General features: G+C 29.7%; 1 protein-coding gene across 2 annotated transcripts in view; it reads left to right on the forward strand.

The window, feature by feature from the left end:
- LOC122635617 (metabotropic glutamate receptor 8-like) overlaps positions 1 to 23130 on the forward strand; it is a 37467-nt gene that overhangs the window by 3475 nt on the left and 10862 nt on the right. For both annotated transcript variants that reach the window (XM_043826001.1, XM_043826002.1), the window contains exons 2-6: positions 10592 to 10777; positions 12215 to 12448; positions 18593 to 18724; positions 21708 to 21887; positions 22920 to 23089. In XM_043826001.1, coding sequence (XP_043681936.1) covers positions 10592 to 10777; positions 12215 to 12448; positions 18593 to 18724; positions 21708 to 21887; positions 22920 to 23089 — 902 coding nt within the window. The remainder of the gene's footprint in view (positions 1 to 10591; positions 10778 to 12214; positions 12449 to 18592; positions 18725 to 21707; positions 21888 to 22919; positions 23090 to 23130) is intronic.

Consider the following 23130-nt stretch of genomic DNA (forward strand, 5'->3'; position numbering starts at 1 on the left):
TGTATCTTTTTTTAACGTCTCCTTTGCATATTAGATCGGTATTAGATTCGCATATTTATTTATTTCTAATTAATTTTGTTTAAGGAATATTCGAATAATTATTTTCATTGATCGCGTATATACGTATATGCGTACACATATACATTACACATATATGCATATACATACATAATCACATCGGTTTGAAATATTTTATTCTTGTTATTATTATTATTATTATTATTTTATGTGATGGATTCACTCAGATTAATTTGGAACGTAATAAAAGGCCAGTAATATTCTGCCTTTCGGTTTGAATCATTGGATGAAAAGCGATTGGCAACTAGGGGTTGGTTTAGTTTTCGTATAGAGAGAGAAAGAGAGAGAGAGAGAGAGAGAGAGAAAGTAAATCTAAAAAAAAACAGGAATTATTGGAAAGATGGGATACGGCGGTGTCTCTGGCAGAGAAAAAGAGAATAATGGAAGTGGAATATTTTAATTAAGTTAATTCGTACGCGAGTATGTGTCTCTAGTCGTTTCACTTTGATATATTATAATATACGAATGTTAGTATGCAAACAATGTAAACTTATTGTTGTTTATTTGAGAGAGAAAGAGAAAGAGAGAGAGAGAGAAAGAGAGAAAGAGAGAGAGAGAGAGAGAGAGAGAGAGATCTAGTGGTGTATTGTGTTAGATTAAGAAATTCTGCAAGCATCATTCAATAAGTTGATATAGGAAGCTGATGATAAGTTGATCATCTCGTATTTCAAAAGGGAGTTTAGAAAAGATATGAGAAAGATAGAGAGACAAATATTGTATGAATGAAATTAGTTGGGCTTTTTTTATGACTTAGATTTTGTATCCCAATAAAGGCAATTTTTTTTCTCGATGTAATTTTTTTTTATTATTTTAATTAGTAATAGTTTTTTTTTTTTTTAATAAATATTGATTAGCTGAAAGTATAAGTTAGGTTTATAAAAATTTAATTTCATTATTATATATATATATATGAAATATAAATATATATTTTTAATTATTTTCGATTATTAATATTTTTTTAAATAAGTACCTATAGATTGTAAATAAGTACTCATAGATCTATAGATCTTATGGTTAAATATTAGCTACGGCTATATTCTAAAAATTATAATAAGAATAATAAAAAAAAATTGTTAAATAAATAATAAATTTTAATGAACATTTTAATTTAATCGATCGATTTTATTAATAAGTTTGTTGTATATTTGAATCGATACAATTGCAAAATAATATTAAATGAGTAATTATTATTTTTAATATAAAATATATAATATTTATCTCTTCAAATCACATGTGCTCGAATCGGTGTAATAATCGAGAAAGGGGTAAGAAGAGAAAGAGGAACTATCGAACGTAACGTTCGATGTCGAAAAGTGGCCTGAATTTGAACGATTCTCCAGGGAGCGATGCCATCGAGGTTAATCGACTTACTAGGTCCAAAGCGTATTTCCGAAATTGTTTTTGCACGATCAAAGGTGTCTCCATTCTATTTCACATATATCATATATATATATTATAAAATATATTTGTGTGTGCATGTATATGTATTGTACATATGTATGCGTACTATACTTATATATAATTTTAATTTTTTTATTTGATTTATTTTATTAACAATAATGAGTTAATAAACACAGTATATAATTATTATTATTCAACTATCTTTTTTGGCATCTAAGGAAAGTAAGGAAAAAGTATGTGATTTAAAAAGAGTATGTTGAAATATTTCCTTGAGATAATCTAACAAATACATATAGTTCGTGTAAGTGGAAACGTTTGTTAGATAAAATATTTTATTTTGTCTTATATAAGATCGATCATCCTTTTTGCTCGTATTCGCGGACGAGAATCAGGATGAATCTCTCACGAGAAGTTTTGCTCGGGCCATTAATTTTCAGAGGACGCACGCGTTGAACCGTACTTTTTCTCTTTATACATTTTCCCTGAAGCGTTGCTCCAAAAGAGAAAGAGAAAAAGAAAGAGAGTACGTAGTAGGAATGCATAGAAATACATCAAACCATTGGCTGGATATTTGCAACTAGCCTCGAATTAAATGGCGTGGGAATTATTTCACGATAGTATGAAAATAGAACGTTTGTGTTATCTTTTTCCTTTTCTAATAAATAAATATAAATATATATATATATATATAGAAAAATAATTGTAACTTCAATTTTAATATCTATTATTTTTCTATTATTAATCTAATTTTAATGTGTCTAGTTTTTAAGATTTAAACACATACATCTAAACATCATCTTTTAATTGGTAAAATATAGAAATCTAAAAAATATATATGTGTGTATGTATATATATATTTTTATTTAGATATTTAGATTCTTAGAATAGTCTGATGAATGAGAGATTTAATTCCCTTGCGAATCAAGTATCTGTTGCTGGACATTCCTTCGTAAAGGGAGTTACTTTTGTGTGGCTAGTAGCCAAACGATTTCAATAGATCTCTCTGGAGAATAGAGCTGGATGGTAGAAAATGCAGATCTACAGGGTGGACTAAAACTTTTTAGATTACATCAAAAATTTTTTATAAGCCAATCTTTGTTTCAGGTTGTAAAACTACAAACTTAAAGTCTCGAAAAAGAGTAATTGTCTTAAAATTACTTAGAAACTTTTGATTTGCATGTAGTTAAATATTCTTGAGAATTTTAATTTCATTCATAGGATACATGATTTGATCTGCTCTGATCTGATATATATCGAACACGATCGATTCTCTTTTTTCTTTGTCTCTCCTTTTTCTTGATTTACTTTCAAAAGCTGTGAGAGAAGGAGAGAAGGAGAGGAAGAGGAAGAGGAAGAGAAAGAGTTGAACTTTCTTATCTCGATAGAACGATTTCACGTTTTCCACAAGTTTAGAAGGAAAACTTCATTTCGGATTAAAAGTTTTTTAGGCTAACTACAAATTGACAACTTTTGGGAAATCGCGAAAGTTAAGGTGGAAATAATAAACTTAAATTCTTAGTTAAAATCGAATAGTTTTTGGATAATCGATTCCTTTTCTCCTTTTTTTTTTTACAGTTTCATTGACTACTATATTTTCTTTTTTGAACTTTAAATAAGTATAAGTTATACACGGTTAAAAATATGAAAAAAATGTTGGATATCAAATAGTAATTAATTTTATGAAAATAAAAAAAAAATAGAAGTTTTACGCAAATTACAAATGATTAATTTGAAAGTATATATAGTATTATAATACGAAGAATTGATATATTTTTGTTTTGTTTTCTAAAATACTTTGACTTTATACGTGATTTTTAACATGAAGTAAACGAAGCGCCCGTCGGAGAATTCATCGGGATCTTCTACGTAGAAATGGTTGGGAGCTCTTTCGATAGGTAAAATTTCAATAAGCGACATCCAGACGAATCCCAGGCTCGTTCCAATTTCGTCGAGTACGAATTCGAATCCCTCGTAGGATTTTACTACGAACGAATAACGCTTTCGAGAATCGATTTGGATTGGAATCTTCGACGATGTTGCTCTCGTATTTTTACTCCTACATACACGCACATGTACACAGGGTGGGCCAAAAGTTTTTAGATGGACAAATCAATTACTCTAATGAGAAAAGCAATTACCCTTTGTCAAAACTTTTTAGGCTAATTTTTTATTTCGATTTTAAAACTATAAGCCAATCTTGTAAAAAAATTATCCAGTAATTTTTCATCCATCTAGGAAAAACACATAGGAATTTTTTATCCATCTTGCATATGTTTCTTTCTTCTTTTTATTCTCTTTTTCTTCCGTAAAATTTTATTTTTATATTTTGGGAATAAGAAAAATTTTCGGATACAGTCGAAGTCAAAAAGACGAAAAAAGAGGAAAAGAGAGAAAGAGATGTCAATTTAGAAGAAAGAAATAAGACAGAAGAGAAATCACATTTGTTCTCACATTTAGGATGTCAATCCGACAGGACTTTTTTCGTTCGATTCTTTTGTCCTTCTCAAATGATTCCTTTCTTCCTTTCATGAACATTCGTCGTTATTCTTACTTTTACTTTAGTTTTTCCTTACCTTTGCCTTTTTGGTTAAATTCCGGTCGGAACATTTCAAACTGTTCGTCTCGACTGGATTGACATGGGAAGGAAAAAGAAAAAAGAGAAAATAAAATTCTAACCGAGTAGGAAAAAAAAGATCGAGATATAAAATAAATATCTAATATTTTTATTGAAAATTAAATAAATTTCACGAATTGATTGTCACTTCGGTAGTAGATCGTGTCAATTAGAGACCAAACTCGTTGGAGTGTTGCTGCCAAGAAAGTTTTTCTTTTCCTCTCTCTCTCTCTCTCTCTCTCTCTCTTTCTCTCCTTCTGTTTGGCCCACATGGAATAAGATACGTGTATCCACTTTGCTCAGTTATTCCAGTGGGATGCTGTAAAAGAAAATACTCGGGGAAAAATGTCCCGACGAATGTCGATGAGAAATTTGTCGGAGATTATATGTCCTACTATTTTATCCTACTCTAGTCGATGGGTCTTTCACCTCTGACCTTTTTCGTTCTCGTCCTTCCAAGAGAAGAGATTATGGAGATCGTCTCTTGAAGTCACTGAAGAGAGAGAAAGAGAGAGAAAAAAAGAAAGAGATAAAAAGAGAGACCATAAGAGCAAACGAATGCGCATATTCGAGTATTTTTTCAGCCTCTTACGTTTATATCATAATTCGTTTTCATTTCTATTCCATTTTATCTCTGTTTTAAAACTTCCAAAGCACGACCAAAAATAATTGATTTTCGTTTGGAGGATTTATACGTTTTAATTAATTTTTTTTTCTTTTTTTTTTTCAACTATATAAAAATTAATTTGAGGGATAAGCGTCTCGTAGAAGTAAAGGGTGGGTCAAAATTTCTTAGGTGATTTTAAAAATCACTTTCTTTCTCACTTATTTCTATATAATAATTGTATTATATATACTTTCACGTTGCAATCGTATATATCTTATTTAGGATTTTTCTTAGATTTTGCCTATTAAAATGAAAAATATAATACGCAATATACAGTTAATCAAGGTCGTTAGAGATTTTCAATTAAAAATGATTTAATAACCATTCGCACACTATGGCATATGGATGGTGAAAAAAGGGTCGAGAGTGTCTAGAACGATAAATGGAAGAAACGAAAAAAGAACGACTCTTAAAAAGAGCTACCTATGTAGCTGCAAAGATTTTTCTTTTCTTGGTGAAAGCTGAGCAGAGGAAAGATGGACGTGAGAAAGCATTATCGTCTATACGCGAACAAGCAACTATCACTGTGACATTGCGTTTTTGTTAGAGATGTTTCCCTCGATTCGAAAGGAACAGACCCTATCCAACCCCCGTTCTCACCCCTCCCAATCTTGAACATTTACTACGATACTTTACTAGTAAGATAGATCAACGTTTTCGAAGAGACGGAGTACCTACGAACTTGAACAAATCAAAAGAAAGAAAAAGAAAAAGATTTACTCTGTTTAAGGTTTTTCATTTCGACGATCTTCTTTATAAATCTTATTTACTTGATTCATTCGATTCTTCTTTTTCTTTTCTTTTTCTTCTCCTTTCTTTTCTTTATGCTTGTACACGCGAATCGGATTTCGATTAGAAGTTTATCGAAGTTTACTTTTTTTAATGTTCTATTCTAATTTGTTTGTTTTATCATTAATATCATTGATAAAAGAGAGTTTATATTTTGAACAACGTAATAAAATTGTTGCATCTGTGTACATGTGTGATCGATCATGTTTCGAAGGACGGATTGAGAGTCAACTGGGAATCTCCATTTCCGTTTCCCGTAGGAAACATTTCCCTGTGAAGTAACGATCGCGAGATCGTTCATAAGCAATTTCCAAGTTGAAATTTCCTTCTCACTCCATTTCTCTCGTACGTTCGTTATTTTTTCTTTTTCCTTTTTTTCTCTTTGGAATTCGATTATAAAAATTCTTTGCGTTCGTGTATTTTACAATACATTCGAAACAATCATTGGAAAAAAGTCTAACAGAGTAAACCGTGCCAATTTCTGTTGTTATTGTTTGCAAAACAACGCCCTTTCCCTGAAACACCATTCTATGACATAACAGGAAATTTTTCTACAATTTCATTCGGTATCGCTAAGTATCGTGTCGTGTCTTATTCTATTCTAACGGTGACTCGACACAATTTTCATCAAAATGATTGAAAATCCTGTAAGATCGAATGTTTTTTGCAAAATAAGATAAATTAAATTCGTAAGAATTTGTTTATAAAAAGTTTATAATAATTTGTTTATAACAAATTGTTTATAACAAATTGTTAATTAATTATTAACAATAAGCTGAAAAAGTAAAGAAAATTTTGCCCTTTAGAATGATATTTGTTTCAAGTTTCTATGACTGTTAGTTCCGGAAATATTCTCATATAAGTGAAAAATTGTTTATTTGGTAATTTGTTTATTAACAATTTATTAATTTATTAGTAATTTTCTAAATCGGGCGTAATCTGAAAATTTTCTTTTGTGTTTGTTAACGAAATAAGATGAATTTAGTTCGTAAGAATTTGTTTATAACAAATTGTTTATAACAAATTGTTAATTAATTATTAACAATCGTTTGAACGAATAGAGAAAAATCTGTCTTTTACAACGGTATTTGTCTCCAATCTCTACGACTTTTGGTTCCGGAGATATCTCCATGTAAATGAAATAATATAAAAAATAATTGTTCCTTCGGTAAAAAAATAATTTGTTTATAACAAATTAAGAATTTACTAATTTACTTAATTTTACAAATCTGCCACAATATCAATTGTTCTTGTTGACCAAATAAGATGAATTGAGTCGATAATAATTTTTTTATAAAAATTGTTTATAACAAATTGTTAATTAATTATTAACAATAAGTTGAAAAAATAGAGAAAAATTTGCCCTTTAAAATGGTATTTGTTTCAAATCTCTACGATATTTAATTACGGAGATATTCCCATTTTAGTGGAGAACGTTTACGTTGTCCCACTGACCTACATAATTTCATTCATGTGACCCAGTGACACACTGACCTATATAAATTCCAAGAATTTACGCATCCCAGCTGACCGAATTACTACTACTACTACTATTACTACGAACAGCTGTAGTATAAGAATTATGAATGAAAATCTTTAAAAGGCGATATCTTCGGAACGAAAAGTCGTAGAGACTTGATTTAAAGACCGTTTTAAAGCGTAATTTATTCTTTATTTATTTAAATATTGCAATAATATTGTTATAACAAAATCGATTTTGTTAATAATTTTTAAAATTGAATTTTTTTCTTTTCTTTCGTTATAAGAACATAATTATGATTGAATCATTTTAATTTTTATTATAATTATGTAAATTTTATTTTGTTTATTTAAAAAAATACTACAATATACGAAATTGAATTTTTATATAAGATATACGTGATAGAAACTTTGAGAAAAAAATTAGCTTATACAGAATTGAAAAAAGGGTATACTTATATATAATATTCTCTTGTTCTTCCATTGACACTTTTATCATATCAACAAATTCACTTCTTTTTTCTTTCTCTTTTTTTCTCGTCAGTATAACAAAGATAAGACAACTATGTCAGCGTATCGTTTTACGGATAATGGTCGATGCAAGGGTCAGCTTCTTGGTTTTAACCCATATCGACTTCAACGCTATTAAGATGTGAAAAAAGAGAGTTTGGCTTACCTTACGTTTCTTGAAGGAAGAAAGAGAACTAAAAAAAGAAAAAAAACAAGAGAGAGAAACATCTATTCCTGTGTTAAAGTTGCAAGAAAATTCGTTGCACGCTCTTTCACTGTTACATTGGAAGTACAACATAATAGTATTTTCTACTTGGTGTAATTTTCTTCTCGACCTCGTTTTCTATTTTTTTTTCTTTTTTCTTTTTTTTTGTTAATTCTCTCCCATTTTTCTCTCTATTTTTTCTTTTTAAATTATAAAACTATAAGAACTTAGGAACTTTTTTATAATCTGAAAACAAAATGGCTCAACCAATATTTATGAATATTAATATCCAATTTCTTATAAATAGATTCATTAACATATATATATTATTTAAATTAATAATAAAATTATGTAATCTATAAAATGAATAAAAAAAATAATTCAATTAAATGAAGTTAATTAACCTAATTCGAATATGCTAAGAAACTATTATCTATCTAGAACGATTTTTGTCCTTGTTAACGCTGGAATTTATTATTCTATTTCTTGGAAAAAAAAAAAGAAAAAATAATAAAATAAGAAGAGGGAAGATAGAGAGACACACAGAAAATTAAGGATGAGAGGCATACGCAAGAACGAATTTTATTTTCAATATATATACGTACCTACACAACTTTGGTTTCTTTTAAAGAGGCACCTGCTAGAGACAGATATAAGGCTTACTTCTTAATTGGCCCGAATGATAATTATTCTACTTCTTCGCCTCTCTTTTCTTTTTCTTTTATCTTTTCCTTTTCCACTGTCGAAGATTCTAGCAGCTCGTTCGAAAGTCACCGAAGAAATCCAATTAACGACCAAACGGAAAGTTGTGCTTCGAACAGATTGAATTTTAGCCAATAGGTATAGTTCGTGATCTTTATCTCTATATCTTCTTTTTCTCTTCCTTCATCTTTAATATTTTCTCCATTTTTCTTCAGTTATTTTTTCTGTGCTTTTGATCCTTCCATAATTCTCAACACCTCCTAATTAATTTTTATTTTATCTTCGTTAGAATCATTGATTTTATATACTATAAATTGGAGTAAATGTTCATATATCTCAAATATGTTTTTTTTTTTTTTTGGACGATGTCATATGATGTCATGTCATCGTTGTATTTATTTTTGTTATATTATATGACGTAATAATAATGATAAAAACATATGGATCTGTTTGAAAAAATATCAACCACTCTCAAAAAAATATCATATCTTGATAATTATAATAGTAAAAAAGACAATTTCAACTTAATTAAGGTTATTGTTCTCTTTGGATAGAAGAATTTTTTTCCTTTATATTTTTCTGGTATCTCCGAAGATAGTAAAGGTATTTGAGGTGTTAAGGTTATCGCTGAGTCACTATATAATAGGGAGCTTTTTAAGCGAACGTCATTTCCGGTTTGCCGAGCTTGCAGAAAAGCTTTTCTGAAAATTCGTAATTCACGTCTATGTAAATTTCGACTTTATTTGGTAGATCGATCGATCGATCAAAAAACGATCGATCGGTCGATTCATTCGTCCATCGCGAGAGAAACTTTGCACATGAAACGTTACGTTAATCGAGGGACTTGGCTTAAGGGACTCGATTAAAGGCACTGAAGCGACAAAGAGCAACCTAGTTATTCGCTCCTTTAATATCTCTTCCCGGTGAGTAATTAAAAGCACGGGATAGAGAAAGTTTCGGAAAGTTTTTTATGCGAGCCAGCGGAAAAGCTCTTCATCGATATTTCCGTTGTTGTCGTCTTGTATACATGGATTTTGCAGGCTTAAAAAAAATTCAGGATGTTTAATTAAATTCCTATTTTTAACTTTTCCAAATGTCCATTTTCATTGTAAAAATGGTGAAATTTTTTGTTAAAATTATTTGTCTTTTTTCTTTTTTTTTTCCTTTTTTTTTCTTTAATATTAGAAATTAAATTTCTAGAGGAAATTATTCTATCAAAAAAAAAAAAAAAAAAAAAAAAAAAAAAAAAAAAAAGTAATATTGAATAAACTAATAAGTAGATATGTATAAATTATATATGCAATAATAAACTATAATGTTTCTGAATTTTTAATTGAAATTATTTGCATTCTTATTCTCGAAGAATTTACTTTTCTTTTTTTCTTTTTCAATGAATGAACTTTTGAACATCAACGTTTTTGATATGTTTAATAATGATTGAACAAAAGTATAATAATATCAAAGTCGTACCGTTCACATATACATAATATAATCGATGATATAAAAGTAGTAGACGAAATGGCTGACTGAGTTGATAGTAACGTATCTACTTCTTCGTTCGTGGCATGGTTATATCGAATTCCGATATTTTTTTTATTGAAACGAGAGCTTTAGCCGAACATCGTTCACAGTATTTAATCATTAGACTTTATTCTTCCTTTGATATATTACCTACGCATACATGCATGCATATATAGGGTAAAAGAATCAAAAGTTCCTAAGTGATTTTAAAAATCAATTATTCTTTTTTCGAGACTTTCTAGGCTAATTTTCTTTTTCAAGTTGTGAAATTACAAATCTAAGTACAAGCTTAATAGACCTCGAAAAGGAATAATTGGTTTTTAATTTCACTTGGGAACTTTGATTCATCTAAGAATTTTTGATTCACCTTGTATATATCTCGATAAAGCGAGTTCTGGATTTTGATAAAAGCTCGAAACACGTTGAACATTTGTCCATGTCGTAAACATTCCAACACATACACACACACACACACACACATAGACGACGATCATATTAAAATGTCTGCTAGTTTTGTTATAGCATGTCAGACATGTTTCCATGTAACTTTATTCTCTTTACTATTGTGACATATATGTAGATTAAAAATAAAAATAAAAAGCAATCTTGTTAATCGTATTTTCAGTGGAGTCAATCAAAGATGCTTAAAATGAGCCTGATGCAAAGGAATCTACTATCATGCTTGATGAGCCTCTATTTCCTTTTTGTGAGCGAGGCTTATCAGAGGAAGGATGGCAACAAGGATGGTTCGAAATTGATAAGGATTAATGGCGATATCATTCTTGGAGGAATTTTTCCTATGCACGAACAGGTATAATAGATAAAAATTTATTTCATTGACATTTATGCACGTATGTAGGTACGTGATAAAGTAAATGTTTCTTTCTTAAATATCTCCGGTATTTTAAAAAATACGATAGTAATGTTTTATTTCATTGAATTTTTTAAGCTATATTTTGATGTTAATGGAAATATATGATTTTATTTAAAAAAGATGAAAATGAAATTTTCATTTAAAATTTGTTACTAATCGAGCTCGAAAAAATGTATTATTTCAATGAACATGTATTTGCCATTTAAGATACAATAATTTTTTTCTTTAACATTCTTATCGTACCTTCAAAAAACAATGAAAATACTTTAAATATTACCGTTGACTGACTCCACCCTAAATAATTGAAATATCGTTTGTCTTTGAAATCGCTTTCGACGAGTATCTCTACGAAGTTCAATCAACGATTTCGATAGAATCGATACGTTGAAGAGCGCAATCGTATTTGCTGCTAGCTCACGCTTGTGTTAATTTACAATACGCCGTTATCAATAACCTATAGGAATGTTCCAAAGAGAAAGAGAGAGAGAGAGAGAGAGAGAGAGAAATAGAGAGAGAGAAAGTTTGCTATGCAGTTGGTATCATGATATAGAGATCGTATATCAGGAGAAAGAGAAAGACAATCGGAATGGTTTCTAACATCCATTGTTCATTTTAACAAATCATTCTATTTATCTAGGTTGTGTTTTACTTTTTCAACTAAGAGAGGATTTCGCTCTGGTTTAAAAAACTTTTGTTAGTTCTTCTTAACTCTTGACCATCTCGTATCCTTTTTCTCGAACTTTCTCTTCGAGTTTATTCCCTTTGAAGTATGTGCTTGCCACGTTAGTTTTTCTCTTTCTCAAACAAACGTTTTTTCCTTCTCGTTGGACGCAGTTTGAATTTTCTTTTTTGATGGATCACATCTATTACATTGATTTTTTTATTTACTTCTTAATAGTATTAACTCTTTTTTATTTTTTATTTTTTTTGTTCTTTTTTTTTTAGAAAGTTTTTAGGAAATATTTAACTTGCGAATGTGTGAGATGCAAATTCGTGGAAATTAAATAAACACGATACGGAGAGATAGATTTGTTTCATTGTTTTATTATTTTTCTATGTTGTTATAACTTTTAAGAAAGAGTTGCTTTAATTGTAGACCATCAAATATTAATGTTACCATTAATATATTATTTAATTGGTATATAAATCCTTTTAATACTAATTACATTAAATATTTTTGAAATCTTTTTTGTGTATTATTAATGTTCTCAATTATTTTCATTCGCACTAATTTAATATTATAAATCAAATAAAAACAATGTTATAGCAACTCTTTCCTATATTGTAGTTCTTGTGTGTACGGGTGTATTATAACTTTTTTTATATAAAAATATAATTTGTACAGCTACTAAAACATATTTATATTTGTTTCAGGTATGGGTAAGATCACGTGGTGCTGGTACAATCGGTGAATCACCCTGCGGTGCAGTAAAGGAAGAAAAAGGTGTGCAACGATTAGAAGCAATGTTATATGCATTAGATGAGATCAATGGTGATCTTGAGCTTCTACCAAACACAACATTGGGTGCATTAATATTAGATTCATGTAGCAGCGAGACGTATGCCCTTGATCAGAGTATGGAGTTCATGAGATCTTATATGAACCAGGTATGTTGATTTTTTTATTTTCCAATCCTTTTTAACTAAAGACTTTTTTATTTATTTTGGAAATGATGGATGAAAAAACGAAAAAAAAGAAATTAAAGAAAAAGTATGATGTACCGAATAGATCCAAAAGTTTCTAGGTGATTTTAAATATCAATTATTCTTTGTCGACATTTTTTAGGCTAATATTTTTTCTTTATATTGTAAAATTACGATGGTGGCTTGTACAATCATAAAATTAATTACAAGTCTAAAAAATCTCGATAAAAAATAATTGATTTTTAAAATCATCTACTTTTGACCACACCCTGTATAATTCATAGTATAACAGTAGTTTTGAGAGTCGCTTTGGACTGAAACTTTAGGAAGGATAATAGAAAAGGATCTAATACGCTTTGTTAGAATTATATCGAGCCATCGAGTTTGTTTCTCTCTTTCTCTCCCTCCCCTCCCTCTCTCTTTCATAGTAGTAATAGTAGTTTATACAAACGAAGTAGAACGAACACAGCTGATCAGGATCAAGCACGATAAAAGTTTAGTAGACTAACCGTCGATCTCGATTGGATAAGCTTCTGGTATTTCGGTGAAATTTTCTCTTCGGAAGCCCCCAAAGGACTTTATGTATTCAACCATCCACCACAATACCTACCAACCAACCAACCAACCAATTCTCAATTTCACGGGACACGAAGCAGAAGGCGTTACTCATCCTGATTGGTCGAACACCTCGAATGATCGAATTTCGCATACCACGAATCGATGTCTGTTTTCTTACTTCCACAATACACACACACATATATATCATGAAAGAAAATTATTTTGCGATTGGTATATGATAAGGAAAGTATGGTTGTTTATATAGGTTTATTTTATTTTTTTATTTTTTATCCTAATAATATTACAATATATATAGAATACAGTATAATATCGGTATAATAGCAATGATATTTTAGAGCAAGCATCTGCAAAATTTTTTAACTGTAGAATAATGCAATAAGAAAAAGTAGCAGTTTATTGTTTCGTAAAGTTTGCATTACATCAGCATGAAGTTAAGGTAGTCTTAGGATAAGCTTGGTAATAAAGGAGAGTAAGCACAGTGCATGTTTGTAATGCTTGCGTTTAATTAGCTTCCTTGATGATACTATCTAGTTCTATCCCTTTCTCTCTCTCTCTCTCTCTCTCTCTCTCTCTCTTTGTGTGCTTCGAATGGATGCCAGCAATGGCTGTTTCTATCTATGCGTTATGCATTCGAAACTTAAGGAAACTTGCTGTGACATTTGTCCTCGAGTGAATTCATTCGAACAAATGCTTCCGACAAGAGAACTTCTAAGATATTTTCTTTTTTAATTTTAGAATTCCCTCCCTCTTTCTCTCTCTCTCTCTCTCTCTCTCTCTTGTTCTTTTTCGCGTAAATCATCTCGATATTTCTATTCTGTTTACTTTGTCATTTTCGATGATCACAGGAGAATCGATATTATCGATAATTCGTCGAATCGAAGCGAACCGCAGGCATATTCTCGCACGAAATTGAAAATTTAATGATCACCCATCATCGGCCGGTCGGTTCCTCCCACATTGCATCCACCCTTGATTCCAATGCCCTCCCCCCTCCCTTAGACTCTATTATTACAGTGTGTATTTTTAATACAAGTACTATCGCAAACGTGCTATCGTTAATTTGTCGAGACTCGTCATCGTACATTCTAACCGGCTCATCTGCTAACTAAATGGTAAATGCACGCAACGTTCATAGCAATTTCATATGCTATATCGAATATTTGCTTTATGCGTGTATGAATTCTCAGTGACCAGGTAACTCGAATTCGTCCGTTTTGATTTAAATGGTCTCCATGGAATATGTCATATACAGCTCGCGTTTGAGAATTCCTACTAGTTCCCTTGCATTTCGAGATATTAACTTGAGTATAGTATATAGGATAATTAAGAGGAATTATAGTTATTACTATTTAGTTCTCTTCTTATTTAATAGTAGCAATATATTAATATATTATTAAAATATATTAATCGTAAATTTTATATTTTATATCTGTCATATATATATTCTCGTAACTTTTATATCAACTTTTATTCTTCTTTCTTTTTATTTTTCTTTTAAAATAGCTGAATCGTCGAAGTTTTCTTTTACACTACGAATTTTTTTTCTTTTCTTTCTCTTTTTTTTTCCTCTTTACGTTGGGCAAAACTTTGTAATTCTATCTTTCTCTATCAGATTATTCCTTTTTTCTTTATTTTTTTTTTATTTTCCATTAAAGAACTATAGTATAACATATCAGATTTATGCAAACTGGTTGAATATTTTTTGCAGAGCACGTTATAAATTTCTTTCGCATATTCTGTCGTTTTTCATCCTCTCCTATCTTCTTCATCGTGTTTCCTGTTTCAAGGAAAACGATCGTGTTGCGTGTTATCTCGTGAAGATTTACGAGGATTTAACGATATCGTCTAAATCCGCAAAAATTTCATTTTGACATTATGAAATTTTGTAGTTTAACTTTTTTTTTCTTTTCGTCGTTCAGATTAATGTTTTTGCACTTGAAAATTGAATATCTTCTTTAATTTGTTCTAGATATTATTACGATAGATCGTTTGACTACTTTCGATTGTTAGAAAAAAAGAATTTGTGGATTATGGGATTCTTATGTTTGCCTGATTAAAAATAATTATCTTTTCATTAATATTGAATATTTTTTTAATTTACTTATTTATATTTCAAGGGTATTTAATTTTTTTTTTATTACCACAGAATTAGAATGTATTCTAAGTTTATTCTAAATTAAGTATCACTTTTCTACAAAATTGTAGTGCATTCGAAATGGTCGATTGTTTTCTTTTCTTGGTGTTTGTACGTGTTAGAAATGACTAAAACGAAAGAATTACGTCATTGTCAACATTGGTGACATGTCTGTCTCACTACTTTCGTTCAAATCGATGCAAACGTATCGATAAAAGCATGTTTGTCTCTACAAACGTACGTAGTAGATAATAGATGGACGTGCACTTGTTTACTCGCTTGTGAAAAGTATTCAAAGTTATCGACCACCACAAAACTTCCATCGACTCTTTTTTACGATGATGAAGAGTAATCACGTATTAGTATATATATATATATATATATATATATATATATGTGTATGCATATGTACAATGTACATACACATTAATTATTTGAAATGAACAATTTGTTCGTTTCAATTATTACCATTATCATTGGTTTTAGAGACGAAATAAAATTTCATTAAATTGTTAGTATTATTCGTCGACGATAAAACTCGCCTAAATTTCAAATAGAATTTTCATCTGGAATTTTCTCTCTACTATCTCTCTCTCTCTTTTTTTTTCATCTTATGTATTATTCATCAGACAAAAAGGAAAGAGAAAGTCTTATTTCCATTGGATTGCCTCTAATTAGACATTAGGCGGATGATGAATTAGAGTTGGCTTTTCGATCTGCTTGAAATTTCGATTTCAGAGTCTTTCATTGAAGCGTTTGGTTAATCGATTTAATTACGTTTTTTTAAGATCGACATAATTGTTTCCTAATGCTTTTCTTTTTTCCTTGTGTTTTATTTTTTCTATTTTCTCTCCGCGACTTCAATTTTCGAGTTCTATATAGTATTGTACGTATATATATATCTTTGGTCTTATGAGAAATATTGAGGTCGGAGACTGTTATTACAGTTCGGATATACGAGCAAAGAATTTCGAAAGTTTCCTGAACTATCGTTGGCATAAAAATTCTTATGTGTTTTGTTCGACGTGATTTATCGAATTATTCTTTTTTATTGGAAATGAATATTTGTAAAACAGTCGAGTGACGTGATTTAACATAAAAAAAAAACAATAAATATTAAGCGTTAGAAAATATTGGACATAATTAGGCCACTCGAAACGAAAGAGTTTCGAAACTGTGTAATTATGAAAATTTCATCTTGTTTGATTTATTGATCCTAGGAAAAGAGACGAATAAAGATACTCAAGTTCGAAGGATAATTACAGCAAAACATACTGCGAAGTGTACTTCTCGTAAGAAAGACGGAAGCAAAACGCATTTTCCTTTCCACTTTTGCTCGTGTCAGAAGCAATTTCCTAGTGAAGCGCTTTGCTTCCTTCGCAAAAGTGCATGGCTATACCCCTTGAGCGTCATCAGGGTCGAGTGTTGTAAGCTTTCAGCAACGACGACGAGACAACGACAATGACGACGACAACGACGACAAGCCCTCTTGGTTTTTTATCAGAGTCAAGAATTTCGTTAACCTCTTTCCTATTCTTTATTTTATTATTTTATATTTAATGAATAGTCATTTTCTTTTAAAAATTATTATTATATGTAAAGAAGAAGATTTTTAAGAGATAATATTATATTTATTATATCCTTTCGAGATATTAATGTATAGGTATTATCAAATCTATAACATTTCTAGAATCTTATATGTTTTTTTAATAATTAAAAATCATTCTTTAATTTTCAAGTGGGATATATTCCTATATACTTTATATTATGGCCATGTACGTAAACTTGATACTATTATATTTTTTATATGATTTTTTTTCTTTATACATATGTAATACGCAAGAATGAGTTATATACTTACGATGTTTCGCCTGAATGATCGACAAGATCGATCGAAGGGAAACGGAGCGAAAATACTGTGACTTTTCGATCGGAAAGGGCTTCGAAGTTTTAATCTAAGTTACGTAAGTGTCTTCCAGAGAAAATAAATCCTACACGTTGGATAAAAATGATCGATTATGGTCGTTTTCTCGAAAGACTTCATTTTCTATTCTTAGTCTTCTTTATGATCTTGTTTATCATAATAAGTAAATAAACAAAAATATATATATATAAAATACACGAATTTTCAGAAAGTTGAAAAATAATATTTCTATTATTAATTCAAGAGAAAATAATTTTATTTACAAATTGAGATATAATATAATATTAATAAAAACACAAAATAATACTTTTATATAAAAATTAATATACTACTTTTTTTTTTATAAAATGAATACGATATAATAAGATGTTCGTATAAAATTCTTGAGATTTGAGAAAAAATGTAAAGAAAATTGAAGGATCATCGAATTCGATTCGATATAATTGAAAGATCATAAATACAGTGGGAAAGGACCTCTCGTGATTGTAGGATTTCAAGCAATCACTGAAGTGTCTGTGATACGTGACAGGATGTGGTTGCATCGAGTAACATAAATAGAAAGTACACTCCATCGAAACTCATCGACAATGCAAACAGATCCAAGTGAATATTAATAAGGACACTTTTCATGATTGTACTATGTCTATATACTATATTTTCCAAATGATTTATACAAAAATTGGCCAAGAAAAAGGTCGAAAAGATTTCTAGAAAGTATATCTTAATAAATCATGATTATCATCTTAAAGTATATCTTAAAATATCATGATTATCGACATTCCATTGATCTTCTCTATATTTTCTTTTGCCTATCTAATTAAACTTTCTTTCAAGGTCAAAGATATGAAAGATTCTTTGATTCTTTTTAATAAAATAGTTTGAAATTTGAGGTAGTCTTGATCAGTATAAAACAGTGATTTTGAAAAGCTTGCAATAAGGTGAAGTATCAAGTAGATTTACATATTTGAATTTTCAATTTTCCAGTGGTTAATTCGAGGGTAGTGTAGAATTATCGTTCCATGGAAAGCATAGAAATTTCTCTCTCTCTCTTCCTCCTCCTCCTCCTCTTTATCTTTCTTTCTATACAGCATATATATATATATATATATATATATATATATATATACAGTTGGTATTAGTTTTCTCGTTGGCTCGAGGCTAGCTAGGTAGCTAGCTAGCTCGCTGTTATTCGCTTTTAAATATTTCAAGTAACTGGTAACAACTTTGAAATGTACTTTCAAATGTTCTTTAATTTAATTAGCAATATTCTGAGCTCGTTAGCTTTGGGAAAACATTTGGAGTTAAACTTTCCATTTGTATATACTTGTAAGTTATATAAACTAATATGATATAATTTTAAGGAAAAGTTAATTTGTTTTTATCTTTCTCTCTCTTTCTCCCTTTTTATTTTTAATAATTGAGAATTTTTATTGGAGTCTTCTTACTCTTCTTGTTTCTTTTTTTGTTACAGGACATTTCGGAGTACAAGTGCGAAGATAATAAACCACCTATATATATGCCCCATAAACCAGTAACCGGAGTAATAGGAGCTTCCTTCAGTGTAGTTTCCATCATGGTTGCTAATATTCTAAGACTTTTTAAGGTAATTTAAAAAATAATCAAAGGAATATTGTGTACTCTTACGGTTATTCTCGTTATATCATAATGTGATCATGATTTGGACCGATCAAATTTCATTTCTTCTGGAAACGATGCCGATATAACAAAATTAACTCCTACTTACATTGGCTCGACATTATTTCTTTTTTTAAAATTATTCTCTATTTTAAGAGAGTTTATATTTTAAGATATTTCGAACGAGACATCGTTTCTTTTTCTCTAATAACTTTTATATTTTATTTTATATAGTATGACTAGATTTCATTAAAAGAATTTAATCTTTTGTTATTATTAGATTTATAAAAATTTTTATTATTATTAGATATATAAAAATTAGATATATAAAACTTACTCATAGAAATTTTCATTCAGAATTTTGTTTAAATACAAAATCAAAAGAAATTGTTGAACAATTTTGATTTATCGATATTACAGAGATCACTGTTATAAAAGATCATCAGTTCGTTTTTGATAATTATTTTTTAACAGACAAAAAATTTATATTTCTCTTTGCGTTAAATTGATTTGTTATTTGATCGTAACGTGGAATAACTCGCGTTATCTTATTTTTCACTGAACTCATCTCTCGCTCTCTATTTCTTTCTTGCGTGCGATTACGTGGCTACTCACGCTGGCCGATATAAGTTTCTAGGAACGAATAGTACAGTGCTTCTCGAGGAAGTTCTCTCATCTCTCGAGGAACTTCCTCAAGAGATGGCCGGCATAGAGGATCTTGAGAACTAGCGCGCAAAAGCACTCGGCATCGTATTTTCCTCTTACCATAAGAGCTTTCTCTCTCTCTTCCTCTCTCTCTCTTTCTTTATCTATCTATCTATCTATCTACCTATCTATCTATCTGTCTGTCTATCTATCTATTCCTCCCCTATCTTTATTTCTCGCTTTTTTATTCAGTCATGTGTGCATACATAGAGAGTGAGAGAGACATATGGATATAGAACGTACGTATTATTGTTCACCGCACGTTCACCGAATCAAAATCAAAGGGAAATGCCAAAACGAAAACGAAGAAAGAAAGCTTCCGCATGGAAACATTTCTTTTATCGTTTTATTTTCAAAATTGGATGCGAAATAGTGTTTTACGTTTTCTCAAGACAAGATAGAGATGGTGATAAAAATAAAATTTTATTTTATTATCTTTTACGATTATAAGAGGATTCGAATAGAACAGAGCTAATTGCATCAGACGAAGTCGAGAAACATTTAATTCTAATTAGTTATCATCAATCAAATTAGTAATCAATTTGAAAGCGATTGATATGAAATATGTTTGATGAAAGTTTTAATGAATTTTTTATTCTTATCAGAATAAATAATGACGAATGTTAAAGGTAATGAATTGTGGAAAAATAAAAACTTTGATCGATAAAGAACGTTATATAATAGAAACGAAGTAAAAAGGACATCGTTTGAGAAATTCATGCAACGAGAATCATGCAGGTCAGCGAACAATCTTTCTTATCAAAGTAGAAACTATGAGTTTCTTGAAAGGATCTATCAGTGAAGTCACTTTAAAAGGATTTATTTGGAAATTGGCGAGAGAATCAAAAAAGTTAAATGATTATTCATTTTGCTTTGCAATTTATTCGTTTTTACTTTGCATCGAACAATTTACTTATTTATACAGGATTGACCAAAAGTTCCTAAGCGATTTTAAAAATCAATTAATCTTTTTCGAAACTATTTAGACTCATTTTTTTTTTTAGATTGCAAAACAGTTCCTAGGTTTGTAGTTTAACGATCTCGAAAACCAAATCAGTCTAGGAAATCTAGAAAAAGACTAATTGATTTTTAAAATTGCCTAGAAACTTTTTGTCTAACCCGTTTTGCAAGATAGTAAATTTTTTGTTCGTTTCTTTCAACATTTACAAATTTATTCTTTTCTTTTCCGATAAAAAAACAATTACATGATAAGTTGAAGAAAGGTATTTGGTTTATGAATTTCATTTGATAGCTTCAATGTCACTAATGCGAAAGAAATTACATTATTAAAGTGATGCAGCTTCGAGCTCATGTTTATTTTATGATTTCTTGTCCGAGAAAGAATTTAACCATTTTACGTTTGGTAACTGGACGTGTACACAGAGAGAATGAGAAAGGGAAAGATATATATATATATATTTTATATATACTATAGGTATGTATAAAAGTAATAAGGAAAGAAAAGAAATAAGGAAACAGAATCGATTCTATTTCTCGTCTACTTTTATTTCCAAAAATCAATATTGAAAAGAAATGAAATTCAAATTCACTTGGAAAGTTATAAATTGTATTCAAACATTTTCATTTCTTATATATTTACAGAAAAAAATACATCAATAAAGATTAAAAAGTAAATCAATTTTTTTTTATCGAATTTAGTGTATACTATGAAAATGATTTGAAATTTTTTACTTTTCTTGAATTGCATTGTCGCATTTCCTAAAAGAAAACATTTACTTCCTCTTTTTTCTCTTTGGGATCAATAAATATTTCAAATTCTCAATTGGCTAGGCTGAATGAAGTTTGGCCAGTAGGGTGTGTAATCGATCGGAATATTTTCGAGATATTAGCATAGAAAGTGCTACTCCATTCGATCGAATACATTTTCCTTCGACGTTGTTAATTGGTTCGCTCGATGACGAATCACGTGAATTGTCCTTGATTTCGTATTTAGTAAAGCTATCGCAGTTAAACAGTCTGTGTTGTTCCTCGAGACCGGTCTGTTCTTGGAGAAGTAGATACACGCACACACACACACCATATTTACAAAACATTAACAAAAGATTGTAGACGTCCTTGATCTCTTAGCTATTTCTTTCGAATCATTCCAAAATTATTACTTAAAGGTAGTTACACACATTTGTTCGTCAGTTTGTCGTGATAAACGTTAGAGTAAAATATAATATACAGGAGTAAGAACTTTTAGTCCCTATCAATGTGTAAGCATTGCTCATGGCATATTGCAGATACCCCAAGTGAGCTATGCGTCAACCAGCACTGAATTATCGGACAAAAGTCGTTTCGAGTATTTCAGTAGAGTCGTACCACCAGACAGTTTTCAAGCGCAGGCCATGGTCGAAGTGATACATCGTTTAGGATGGAAATATGTTTCTACGGTGGCCGTCGAAGGTGATTATGGTGAAAAGGTCAGTCAGTTTTTCTTCCTATACACTTGAAGTATATATAGAAACGATAAATTGTTTTATTTAAAAGTGTATGTATAATATGAGGTTCATTGAGCAGAAATTTTTAATTAGATCTTTTATAAAATATTGTTTCATATTTATATAAAGCATGGACGATTTTGCTCGATTTAGTTATATATATATATATATATATATATATATATATATATATATATACAGAGATAAATTGATGATCTCATCCTATATATAACAAAAACGTTTAACTAAATGTATCGACTAAAAGGACTCGTCAAGGGCGAGCAAAAAATGCTTGTTTCCTGAACGATAGGACAAAACAAGGGGAAAGGTCATACGGAGGTCCTGTAAATAACGAGCATTAATAGAACATCGAGATACATCGAATTAGTTAACGAAGTTGAATTTCTTCAATGGTTACTTGTGATTTGTTTGACTTTTTGGACATAAAAAACATCTGATCAAATATTAGAATGTATACATATATATATATATATTTGCGGGCTTATGTGTGTTTAGAGAGAGAAAGACGAAAGTGGGTCAGCAATATTCTCTAATCGATATTTTTATTACCATTAGTATCATTATTTTAATGTTAACGCCATAGCATTTTTGAATCGTAAATTGTTCTTTTATTCTTTCTTTTATTTTTTATTATCTTCATATATCAACAAGATACACGTTGAAAATCGCTTAACGAGAAAAGCAATATCCGTTTTCTTTTCTTCTCCGACATTTCAAATGATGCTTGCTTTTGTCGTAAAGTAAAAACAACGCAAATGGAATTTCTTCGAATGCATTTCTTCATATTCTCCTTTATGGTAGATTGAATAAGAGCCTGAGAACATGCGATGTTGATAGAAACGACGAAAGCTCGTGTTTGGATATTGTTTGAGTAAGATTCAATAAGAAATAAAATAAAATAAAATAAAATAAAATAAAATATTTGATTAGAATTTTTTTTAAAGGGAATGAGGGAAAAAAAGAGAAAATAATACAACGGATATCTTTGTTTAGGGTATCGCCAGTTTTATATCGTTATCCTTGGAATACAACATTTGCGTTGCTGTAAGCGAGAAGATATTACGAAATTCGAAGACCGTAGACTTTGATAGGATCATAGAGAGACTAAGCACGAAACATAATGCTCGAGGAGTCGTATTGTTCGTTGATGAAGATAATATAAGGTAAGAAATTATTATTAATTATTTTTAAAGTATTATTAAAT

This window comes from Vespula pensylvanica, chromosome 18 (assembly GCF_014466175.1).
Source record: "Vespula pensylvanica isolate Volc-1 chromosome 18, ASM1446617v1, whole genome shotgun sequence".
Classification (NCBI taxonomy): domain Eukaryota; kingdom Metazoa; phylum Arthropoda; class Insecta; order Hymenoptera; family Vespidae; genus Vespula; species Vespula pensylvanica.